The sequence below is a fragment of the Ammodytes marinus genome, assembly GCF_949987685.1.
Source record: "Ammodytes marinus genome assembly, chromosome: 9".
NCBI classification, from domain to species: domain Eukaryota; kingdom Metazoa; phylum Chordata; class Actinopteri; order Uranoscopiformes; family Ammodytidae; genus Ammodytes; species Ammodytes marinus.
This window is the reverse complement of record NC_137213.1, coordinates 31,025,300-31,037,799: the sequence shown is the minus strand read 5'-3', so window position 1 is coordinate 31,037,799 and position 12,500 is coordinate 31,025,300. Positions and strand designations below refer to the sequence as shown.

At 42.9% G+C, this 12,500-nt stretch overlaps 1 protein-coding gene across 2 annotated transcripts; it reads right to left on the bottom strand.

Annotated features, from left to right (window-relative positions):
- LOC307255751 (nuclear factor 7, brain-like) lies at nt 1-5,157 on the bottom strand. Of its 2 annotated transcripts, none has more exons than XM_080034516.1 (2): nt 5,057-5,157; nt 1-3,590 (listed from the first exon to the last, which is right to left on the bottom strand). In XM_080034516.1, exon 2 carries the CDS (start codon nt 3,571-3,573, stop codon nt 2,122-2,124), a length of 1,452 nt encoding a protein of 483 aa, XP_079890642.1. In that variant the 5' UTR covers nt 3,574-3,590; nt 5,057-5,157; the 3' UTR covers nt 1-2,121. The 2 variants fall into 2 exon arrangements, with proteins under 2 accessions (XP_079890642.1, XP_079890643.1); XM_080034517.1 differs by having other exon boundaries at nt 4,944-5,124.
- Between the last annotated feature and the right edge of the window lie 7,343 nt (nt 5,158-12,500).

Sequence of the window (12,500 nt, the reverse complement as noted above, 5' to 3'; positions counted from 1 at the left end):
TTGTCCTTTTATGTCCAGATCTTCTCAAGAATGACCGTCCATTGAAGTCTGTCCAACTAAAGGATTGCAGATTGGAGAGAGATATACAACTCTGTAAAAAAATTAACTCCAAATATTCAGTGTCTCTCATTTTATTATTTATAGGCATTTGTTTGAGTAGAATGAACATTTTGATTTTATAATATAAAACTGACAACATTTCTACCAAATTCACAATAAGAATAGTGTCATCGAGATAATTTGATGCAATGTAGAGATGTAGATTTAAGAAAAGTCCAAAAACTGGTCTAATTTTTTTCCCGGAGATATACAACCATTTTCAAGGATTTGCTTCTCATAGATTGTGCTCCAATTAATCAATGATCATTATATATTTTTTCTATTTTCAAGAACATTCTACATGCCTCATATTGAATGGTGTTTGATATTCAGAAGCAGTCCCACACAGTCTGAGCATATGCAGTGAGATTGTGAGGGGTTTGGAAGCTTAAAGTGATGGTGATTTTGGGGCTTATTCTTCCCCTCATTGAGGATGATTTGAGACAGGCTTAGCTTCCCAGCTGTAACCTATTCATAGCACTGGGCTCCTGCCAGCAGCACTCGCCGCTCACATCTCTCTCCTACAGGGTCAGACTTTAACCAGATTACTGTTGGATTACCGTTATCTGTGAGAAATGTGGAATCACAGCAGGTACTTGGAGATATGAAGGAGCTCTCAGGTCTCTATTCAATACTCAATGGTGGCAAATGTTACTGCAGAGAAATCTTTTCAAAAACACGTCGTTTAGCATTTCAATATCCATTTTATTACTTCAGTCAGTGTCTTGAATTGTTAAACATTAATCAAGAAATGAAATTTTGTCCATTTAAAAAATCTTGTGATTATATTTGGAAAATCAATACTGCCTTTATTTTTTGGCATTTTCAAGCTTTATTAGATACAGTACAGAGTTTACAAGTTTAGGATTTAAATGGGGTGAGAGAGAGAGAGAGAGAGAGGGGGGGATGACCTGCAGTAAAGGTCGACAGGTCGGACTTGAACCCGCGACCACTGCAACGAAGGCCGGAGCCAATATGGTACGCGCTCTATCCACTACACCACCGGAGCACCCAGAGAAATCTTTTTTTTAAAACAACTTTAGGATTTCCGATTTCAATGTCTATCTTATTACTTCAGTCAGTGTCTTGAATTATTATACATTAGTCAAGAAACCGGGAGCAATTTGTTCATTTACAATATATTAAGTTTGAATTTGGAAAATCAATACGGCCTTTTGCTCAGAGCTGTGTAAGTAAATAGAAGTAATAGAGATATAGAAACATATTATTTGGTTTAAGAAAAAGCTTTGACTACCGTGTGCAAAGCAGCATCACAGACTGTTTTAATTGGCTTTTAGTCGGAAAGTGGCCACAAGGGACATTTTTAATTGGGGCTTTTAAATGGGGCTTTTAAACGTTTGGTGGACCCTTGTATTGATTTGTCCATCAAAATCACATTTCTAAAGGGTGCTTGTGGTGTAGTGGTTAGAGAGCGTGTACCATAGAGTCTCAGTCCTCTTCACAGCAGACCCGGGTTAGAATCCAGCCCGGGTCGTTCTCTGCATGTCATTCCCCTCTCTGACACATTTCATAAAAAAAAGCATGGGAAAATTCCAGAAAAAAAATCTTTAAAAAATCACAATTTACAGGCAGTTGCTCTGACTCTGAATGTCTGGTCATCCAGCAGTTTGGATTGAGAACATGTTGTTGGATGGTGTTTGGGGGCACAACAGTTAGGGTTAGGGCCTTCCAGGCAGCGCTGCCTTGAAGGCTCCATTGGAGGAAAAGAAAAAACTAAATGTTACCACCAGTTTAACGGCTCTGATCCATGGACTGTTTTTGATTTGATTGACCATTTTGATATAAAATATGAACAGCACTCGGTGTCATACATTTAAAATACATAAATAATCAGGGGTGAAACCAAAAAGCCCAAAGGTTTATTTCCATCGTGGTCCCTGTGGGGCGGGAGAACATATTGAATCTATATATTGTATATGCACTCCGGCCACGGCTAACCCCATGAACCCACCTACCAAGTAAAGATGCTGTCGGCAGGGGGAACATAAGACAGATCCAGGTTTACCGTGCCGACCTGAACCGTGCTGTGCCAACCCGAACAGAACCGCTCAGTGGAAACAAGGCATTATGGCTCTGGGCCATTGTCACACAGACCTTCACTGGTAATATCGTCAGAGGGAGTCCATCTAACCAAGTGCTGAAGTACGGATACATCCTCTCAGTGAAAGTGTGTGTGATGGTGTGTATGTGTGTGTTAGTATCAGCATCAGAGAACGACAGCTTTCCTCTGTTCCAGTCCAGACTCACTCTGATCCTCTGGAACTTCTTCTGCACGTTGAGATCAATAGAATAACCTGATGGTGCTATTGCTGAGTATTCACCTTCATTAAACCTTATTCTCCAGAATCCAAAACCTATGTCTCCCTTCCTATCAGCAGACTCTGCTGACACACCCAGTTCCCAGAATGTACTGTCTCCAACCTGGACGTCCCAGCTGTGAGTCCCTGAGTTAAAGCCCTCAGAGCTCAGGACAGAGCAGTCATCATCAAACCTCTCTGGATTATCAGGAAGCTGCTGATACTGTCCTGGTCTCACATTGGTCAGATCTTCAGACAGGATGAGTCTTGGATGAGCAGTGTTTGGGTCCAGAACCAGAGGAGTGTAGGAGACCATGTCCTTCATCTTGTTCCAGATGTTGAAGGTCAGGTTGCCCAGGTGTTTGGCCTCGTCTATCAGAGGTCCTGAGAGCAGCTGTGGATCATCTAGTAGTGCCCCCTGCTGGACTCTGTCCACTGCAGCCTTGTAGTTGAGCAGGAATGAGACGTCTTCAGCTCTCAGCTGCTCCTCTGTGGCTCTGACTGTGTCTGAAAGAGCTGCTATCTCTCTGCTCAGAGCCTCCATCTGCTGACTCTTCTGCTCCTCTTCCTCCCTCAGTGCAGCCATCCTGGCCTCCTCTTCCTCTTCTAGAAACTGGTGAAGCTTCTTAAACTGATCCTGAATCTGCGTCTCTGTGCGTCGGGCCTGGACCTTTATGTGTTCTGCTGTTTGATCAAACTCCTCTTTAACCTGTTCACAAAGCTTCAACTTCTCCTTTAAGGGCTTCAGAGTTTTCTCAAGTTCCTTCTTGTGTTGTTCAGCAGCTTCATCGATGGGTCTGAATCTGTGGTCGCTGTGTTTGACTGAATCTCTGCAGACGACACAAACTGGCTGCTGATGGTCCAGACAGAAGAGTTTGAGTTTCTCAGAGTGCAGACTGCAGAGAGCCTCTGAAGCTTTCTCATCTCTCTCCTGTACGAAGGTCTCACACAGGTTCTTTAAGGCCAAGTTACGAGGGGGATCTTTTTTCTTTGAAACTCTTCTCTTACAAACTGGACACTCACGTGTTGGTTTCTCTCTCCACCAGTTCTGCAGACAGTCTTTACAGAAGCTGTGGCTACATGACAGAATAACAGGATCTCTAAAGATGTCATGGCAGACCGGACAGCACAGATCCCCCTCTGATCTGGAAGCCATTTTCTCTGTGAGTGCAGCTGAAAACACAGCAGACAGAAAGAGAGTCAGTCATGGTTTCCCTCGCTCCCCTAAAGTCAGGTGTTGCTATTAACTTTATTTTTTTTGTCAATTCTAATCTGGCCGCCACATAGACATCTGGGCAAATGTCAACTATTTTTATTTCTGATTCCTCAAACCATATCATGACCAAAATTATAAAGTTCAACCAATCCCCAAATTCCCACAAATGTTAAATTCAAAACATAATGAACCTGACTATAGCTGCTCTAATGTGGAAGATTGTATTGGACTTTATTATCTGTGAAAGCAAAACAGTTTTGTAAGACACAATTACACACATGCAAATTATTGCACTTCACATTTGTAAGGCTTATTCTATAGATCTCGGTGGTAGAAATTGGATAAAAAAATATGTAAAAATGTAATGTGGCTCACAAACTCACAGGAGGCAATCCACAAATATGCAAACCCCTTTTTCACATGCAGAAACAGATCCGTAAATGCGTAAATATGACTTTGTATTTTCAGAGTAAGTTCTACATATTTGCAAGTCAAAAATTACAGGTTTATGGATGGTGAAATACGTGTGAATCAAGATACACACTTGTCAATTGGATTCTGTGCTTTTACAAAAACTGTTTTGCTTTCACAGATAATAAAGTCCAATAACATCTTCCATACATTAAGGCCATGTCCACGCATACACATATGTGCCAGATGCTGAATAGTTTTCTATAGTCTATCTACATTTTGTTTTAAACTTTGGCCATTGTGGTCTTATCACAACGTTTGTTCAACGTTTGTTTTAAATGTAATACAAATTTCGAATTAATTTAATAATAATAATAATAATTGCTTGGATTTATATAGCGCCTTTCATGATACTCAAAGCGCTTTACAGGGTTCCAGACAATTCGTTCACACACAGTCATACCGGTGGTGGTAAACTACCATAGTAGCCACAGCTACCCTGGGGCAGACTGACAGAAGCGAGGCTGCCATTCAGCGCCATCGGCCCCTCCGACCACCACCTCAAACATACAGCAGTCATACACATTCACACGAGGCAAGGTGGGTGAAGTGTCTTGCCCAGGGACACAACGACCATGACACAAGTGGCCGGGCTGGGATCGAACCGCCAACCCTAGGATCATTGGCCAACCAATGAGTTTAGTTAAAAAAACAACAATCACTGCTGCCAACCGAGCTGCAAGAATCGTTTGACCTGACTGTAACCCCACCCAGCATCGAGTGAAACATAGCACACAAACTTGGCACATCAAGCGTTTTCTGACGCACACCCAAACTCGCTTATGAGGTGTGGACGTGGCCTTAGATTAACTTTGAGTCCTGTTTTAAGTCAAACTCACCCTCAGTGTGTGTGGAGTGTCAGCAGTTTGAAGCAGCCTGTGTGTGTGTGTGTGTGTGTGTGTGTGTGTGTGTGTGTGTGTGTGTGTGTGTGTGTGTGTGTGTGTGAACTCACTCAGACTAAGTTCTTAGTTTGATCTGAAGGTGAATCTGATCGTCTGCTTTTCAGTCCGTGTGTCTCTGTAGTGAGGAAGCTAAACAAGCTATTTCCTGTTTCCTGGTTTGTTCCTCCTCCGCTCTATGCAAAGGGCGTGTGCGTGTGTATGTGTGTGTGTGTGTGTGTGTTTGTGTGTGTGTGTGTGTGTGTGTGTGTGTGTGTGAGAGAGTGTGTGTGTGTGTGTGTGTGTGTGTGTGTGTGTGTGTGTGTGTGTGTGTGTGAGAGTGTGTGTGTGTGTGTGTGAGAGTGTGTGTGTGTGTGTGTGTGTGTGTGTGTGTGTGTGTGTGTGTGTGTGTGTGTGTGTGTGTGTGTGTGTGTGTGTGTGTGTGTGTGTGTGTGTGTGTGTGTGTGTGTGTGTGTGTGTGTGTGATTCCAAAGTACTGACTCACTGTTGGACATGTAGACTGATAGCTTGCTGCAGGCTGTAACAACACACACACTTTATTTTCAGCTGCAGTTTGAGCGTGGGTTGAAAGTGTTGTATATCCTACTGTGATAATAAGTTAAGTTGGGTTATCTTTATTAGTACATATACACAAGGCACATTGCAATCTTTCCTCATCTCCCCTCTCAAGTTCCCACACTCCAGAGGGGGTCAGAGCGCAGGGTCAGCCATAGTACAGCGCCCCCTGGAGCAGTTTGGGGTTAAGTGTCTTGCTCAAGGAGACAATGGTAGAGATTGTAAGCACGGTATATGTAATAGCAGCCATCAATAGTTTTACTACTAACACCCTCCTGTCCGGTGCCGGGGATCGAACCAGATGCCTTATGGTTACTGGGAGGAGCCAGAGACCTCATGGTTACTGGGAGGAGGAACCAGAGACCTTATGGTTACTGGGAGGAGCCAGAGACCTCATGGTTACTGGGATGAACCAGAGACCTCTTGGTTACTGGGAGGAACCAGATACCTCATGGTTACTGGGAGGAGGAACCCGATACCTTGTGGTTACTGGGAGGAGGAACCAGAGACCTCATGGTTACTGGGAGGAGGAACCAGAGACCTCATGGTTACTGGGAGGAACCAGAGACCTCATGATTATTGGGAGGAGGAACCAGAGACCTCATGGTTACTGGGAGGAGGAACCAGAGACCTCATGGTGACTAGGAGGAACCAGAGACCTCATGGCTGCTGGGAGGAGGAACCAGAGGCCTCACTGTTACTAGGAGGAACCACAGACCTCATGGTTACTGGGAGGAGGAACCAGAGACCTCACGGTTACTGGGAGGAGGAACCAGAGACCTCATGGTGACTAGGAGGAACCAGAGACCTCATGGTTACTGGGAGGAGGAACCAGAGACCTCATGGTTACTGGGAGGAGGAACCAGAGACCTCATGGTTACTGGGAGGAGGAACCACAGACCTCATGGTTACTGGGAGGAGGAACCAGATACCTCATGGTTACTGGGAGGAGGAACCAGAGACCTCATGGCTACTGGGAGGAGGAACCAGAGACCTCATGGTTACTGGGAGGACTCCTTTCCTCTAGGACGTCCTACCACCATCCTAATTGGTCCAATAGGATGTACTACACATGCTTGCTTTATCAGGGTTCAAGCACATACAATAACAGGTTTTATGATATTATAAATTATCTTATGTCCATGTTTCATACCATGGGACATTTTTGGGGAATATAATCATTATGTGTGTTAGAAGTCCACTAAGGCTGACACACCAAAACAAACTGAAGTAATGTCCTCGTACTGACACAAGCAGCCTCCCAGGACGAGAGTTGAGGGATGGTCGTTAATGTTAAGGTATTTCTCGGAGTGACTACATCTCATTGCTAGTGCCTGATAAAGTAAAATAGACTATGGGCCAGTTTCACAGACATGGATTAAGCCTAGTCCTGGACTAAATGGAAATTTTGATTGGAGATTGTCCATTAAAAGTACAATGTAGTCCAGAACTAGGCTTAATCCATGTCTGTGAAACCGGCCCTATATCGAAAATAACTACATTGGCAGTCACATAATTGTCATTGCAGCCATTCCACATCGCTGTCTAAATGTGTAATGTCTCATCTTGAATCTTGATGTATTTTCTTTGTTTTTAACATCTCTTGAATGCAATTTCTAATGTCTAATCTTGATGTATTTTTATGCCGCTGTAAAGCACTTTGAACAGCCTTGTGTCTGGATTGTGCTTTAGAAATAGACTTGCCTTGCCTATCTATCTATCTATCTATCTATCTATCTATCTATCTATCTATCTATCTATCTATCTATCTATCTATCTATCTATCTATCTATCTATCTATCTATCTATCTATCTATCTATCTATCTATCTATCTATCTATCTATCTATCTATCTATCTATCTATCTATCTATCTATCTACATGTATCTATCTATCTGTCTGTCTGTCTGTAGAAATAGACTTGGCTTGCCTTCAGTTATTCTGACCCCTTGTAACTGGTGATAAGAGGCAGCACGCATGGCAAAGTCCACACGCTTCCCTGTTAATTATTAACTTAAAAGATCTCATTCACTGAAATGGTTTGTTCGTGCACTTCACTGATTTCTTTTTTCACACTCCACCTCAAAAACCCATAGGCTGTTGATACTCACTTCGGGGAGGACCCTTCCTCTTCTTGGAGGCCCTGCTGCTTGTGTTAGTTGTCTCTCTTCAGAAGAAAAGTCAAATTAATGCTTTTTCAGGATTTCAAAGAGCCACTTTCAAGAACCATTTTACCAAAATGTGACATCACACATGGTAAAATGTAGGGTTATAGGATTAACAGGACAGCTGGGCCAAGGGAAGACTGAGGGAAGAAAACCTCATTCATTATATTATAAAAGCGATTTTATAATGATAGAATGCCGGTTACGTATGGGTGAAGTATTCCTTTAAACTAAAACCCTACTATATTGATTTATATAGTATATATCTACATCATAATCCACAGCATAATTTCACCATTGTTTTGTCTTAACTAAAACCCTGTTGTGTTCCCGAGCTGCTTGCAGAGGGACATTGAGATAGTGTGTGTGTGTGTGTGTGTGTGTTTGACGTGTGTGTGTGTGTGTGTGTGTGTGTGTGTGTGTGTGTGTGTGTGTGTGTGTGTGTGTGTGTGTGTGTGTGTGTGTGTGTGTGTGTGTGTGTGTGTGCGTCTCTCTCTCACAGGGACATTGAACCCAAAGGGAGCAGTTTGACTCCAGTGCCAATGAGATTGTGTGTCTCAGTGTGAGTTTGCCTCCTGGCTGTGTTGCAGGTGGAGACGCTGGTATCACACAACAACAGCTATCTGTCACGTCTGATACGATTCTAGCTAAAGGGGAAAACCATTAGCTTTCAGCGTTAAGAGTCGGTGAAAAACAGGGACACAAGGTTTTCTTAAAGCCAGGCAGAGGGCGACTGAGAAATGGCTCTGTTTAGTGATGGACATTTTAAACATGGGTCTTCCTCTGGGTTTTTCTTTTGGCCTAAAAATGAACTCTTTATCCTGGACAACATTACCAAATGTCTAGTTTAAATAATTTAATAATCTATATACAGCTCTGGAAAAAATTAAGAGACCTTTCCAAATATCCAGTGTCTCTTGTTTTACTAGTTATAGGCATATGTTTGAGTAGAATGAACATTTTGGTTTTATAATACAAACAACTGACACCATTTCTACCAAACTTGAATACTTTTTTTGTGATTAAGAGCATTTTCAATACGTAATGTAGAGATGAAGATTTGATTTTCAAAATGATTGAAAATGACATCGATCCTGAAAACAATTTTTATAATAACACACACACACATTGTAAATATTACACAGAAGAACAATTCAGAAAAAGTGTAATAATGGACGGGTCAATATCCATCATACATTTTAATAGCAGGAGCCTTAATTTAAACTTATAAGAAAAATATCCAGACTGGTCTCTTAATTTCTTCCGGAGCTTTATCTATATTTTCTATTTCTAATATAAGGACTAAAGTTGTTTTCTGGGAAGGAACTCAAGTGACAATTGTTTCTCCAGTCCATTATATATTGGTTGGTTGGTTCAGTGGGGCACCGATTGTCATTTTGTTGGCCGAGGGTTAGAGTTAGGGATAGAGGGTCAGGGTTAGGGGTTAGGGTGAGGGTGAGGGTGAGGGTGAGGGTTAGGGTTAGGGGGTTAGGGTTAGGGTTAGGGTTAGGGATAGAGGGTTAGGGTTAGGGGGTTAGGGTTAGGGATAGAGGGTTAGGGTTAGGGATAGAGGGTTAGGGTTAGGGGGTTAGGGTTAGAGGGTTAGAGGGTTAGGATTAGGGGGTTAGGGTTAGGGTTAGAGGGTTAGGATTAGAGGGTTAGGGGGTTAGGGATAGAGGGTTAGGGTTAGGGATAGAGGGTTAGGGTTAGGGGGTTAGGGTTAGGGTTAGGGATAGAGGGTTAGGGTTAGGGGGTTAGGGTTAGGGTTAGGGTTAGGGTTAGGGCAAAAAAAGGGTTAGAGGGTTAGGGTAAGGGTTAGGTTTAGACTTATTTCTTTGCTGATACAGACTTTGGCTGATTCTGATATTTTTATGCCTCTAGGTAGGCGGTTGCTGAATGCCAGATGCATTATGTTTTCCGCATGGTTGTCAGATACTCTGTCTGTATGACTAGCTGTCTGTCTGTCTGTATGACTAGCTGTCTGTCTGTCTTTCTCTCCGGGCCATTCTAGTGAACGCGATATCTCATGAACGCTTTGAGGAATTTTCTTCAGATTTGGCACAAACTGACACTCTGACTAGAGGATGAACTGATTACATTTTGGAAGTTATAAGTCGAAGGTCAAGATCACTGGGTCACCTAAAATCCTGTGAGCACAATATTTTAAGAATGCTTGGAGGGATTTTAGTCAAATGTAGCACAAATTTAGATTTTGCAGTTCAAATATGCAACCTTACATATTGTGAGGTCTCAGTGATCTTGTAACATAGTGTATCTTCTTAGGAGCTTCACCTTCTTCAAAGCGTCTTTGTCAGATGCTCTGTCTGTCTGGAAAGCTCTGTCTTTCTGTCCTGAACGCTTTGAGGGATTTTCGTCAAATTTGGCACAAACTGAGGTTGCGTTCCGAATCGCATACTTTCTACTATATAGTATGTAGAAAAAAGATTTAGGATGTCCCGATTCTTGTGGCCAGATTTAGGATGGTTAGAAGTACCCGGATGTCCTACTTCATGCGGCCAAGATTGTTAGTGTTGAAAAGTGCATCCTATTTGGGCGATTCTGACCCACAATCCAGTGCGCACGTGAAGTGACGTAACATCGACGAAGCCTCCATATGAAAACAAACAGGGATGCGACGGATATAAAAGCAAGAGGCAAGATCAAGGCGCAATGTTATGAAGAAATAAGAGAGAAAAGTATGTCCCAATAGTATGCCTACTGCATCCTAACTAGATTCTTTTTATCGTCGGATGTAGTATGTAGAATAGAAAAAAGAAAGAGTATGCGATTCGGAAAGCAACCTGACACTTTGACTGGAAGATGAACTGATTTCATTTTGGAGGTCAAAGGTCGAAGTGATTTCATTTTGGAGGTCAAAGGTTGAAGGTCAAGGTTACTGGGTGACCTCAAATCTTGTGAACGTAATATCTCGAAAACGCTTTGAGGGATTTTTGTCAAATGTAGCACAAACTTACATTTGGGCTGAGATTGAATTCATTAGATTGTGGATGTCTGTGGTTACTGCTTTCTGTTTGTCTTCATGCCTCCACACTGGATTGTCTGTCTCTCAGGGCCATTTTTGTGAACGCAATATCTCCAGATCGCTTCGAGGGATGTTCTTCAAACTTTGCACTAATGTCCACTCTGACTCAAAGATGAACTGAATAGATTTTGGAGGTCAAAGGTCAAAGGTTACTGTGACCTTCCATACTGTGAGGTCTCAGTAACCTTGTACCATGTTGTATCTTCTTAGGAGCTTTACCTTCTTCAAAGCGTTGACTACCACCACTGGACTTTGTGTCGTAACTCAAGGTGAAAACACATGTGATGAGAATTATTGCATATTGTATGACTCTTGACTAACACTATACTGAAATATTGAAATTCCTGTTTGTCACCCCCTGCCAACCCCCACCCCCCCCCCCCCACACACACACACACACACATACAGGACTCTCCTAATGAATGCGTATTCCTCACTTCTCAGACAGGTTACACCCAGCCTAGTGTCTCAGAGTCCCCCCCCCCCCCCCCCTTCCCCTCACATGACTGGCCAATCATAACAATGCGTTTTGTGTTATGTGTTTTCTCATCACACTCTTTAACACCAGTGCGGAGATGTCTGCAGCCTTTTCCTGTGTTTTATTCAGTTGAATCTTGTGTGTGTCCATCTTACTGAAAAGTCAACACCAACTGCCTCCTCTTGTAGCTGCTTAGCTGCTGGATTTCCCACTTCCTTCGCCCCAAAAATAGACTGTTTTTGTGGACGGTTTAGTGGTGGGCGGGTCATGGGCTGTGGGGTCATCGGAGCTCGTTTGATGGAAACAGCTGAGACTCAACCAGACAAGCAATCTGTTGATGAACCAAAACACTGTGCTTGAAGTGGCTGGATGGTTGTGTTGTGCTGCAGATTTTCCCACACAGTATGAGATGCATGTGCTTCGAGTATAGCTTGTTGGTGTGACGTGTGTGTGTGTGTGTGTGTGTGTGTGTGTGTGTGTGTGTGTGTGTGTGTGTGTGTGTGTGTGTGTGTGTGTGTGTGTGTGTGTGTGTGTGTGTGTGTGTGTGAATGTCTCCTGGGATGACGGGTCTTCGGCGGCTTCAGTTTCAAAGACTAACTGTCTTCTCCCTCGGGCCGTTCATCTCAAGCTGCTGCCTTCCCTCAGGGGCCTTCTCGTTCTGACAGTTACTGTGTGTGTGTGTGTGTGTGTGTGTGTGTGTGTGTGTGTGTGTGTGTGTGTGTGTGTGTGTGTGTGTGTGTGTGTGTGTGTGTGTGTGTGTGTGTGTGTGTGTGTGTGTAAATGGTTAATGGACTCCACTTATATAGCGCTTTTCCCTGGTTTTTCACAGACTCAAAGTGCTTTACATTGTTTTGTACACATTCACCCATCACACACACATTCATACACCGATAGCAGCACACGTCGTGTGTGTGTGTGTGTGTGTGTGTGTGTGTGTGTGTGTGTGTGTGTGTGTGTGTGTGTGTGTGTGTGTGTTCGTGTGTGTGTGTGTCTGTGTATACTGGGAATAACGCTCAGCTCGCCTTTCAAGTACTGACACAGCTAACCACTCTTTAAAAATATACTGTATGCACATCTCCGGAAAATTCAGGATTTTTCCTAAATCTTCATCTCTACATTAATTCATGGAAAAGCTCTTGATCACAATATTCTTATTGAGAATTTGGTAGAAATGTTGTCAGTAGTTTATATTATAAAAACAAAATGTTCATTCTACTCAAACATATGCCTCTAAATAGTAAAACGAGAGACACTGA

Coding starts and splice junctions, on each gene's coding strand:
- LOC307255751 (XM_080034516.1), bottom strand. CDS start 3,573: ATGGCTTCCAGATCAGAGGGGGATCTGTGCTGTCCGGTCTGCCATGAC.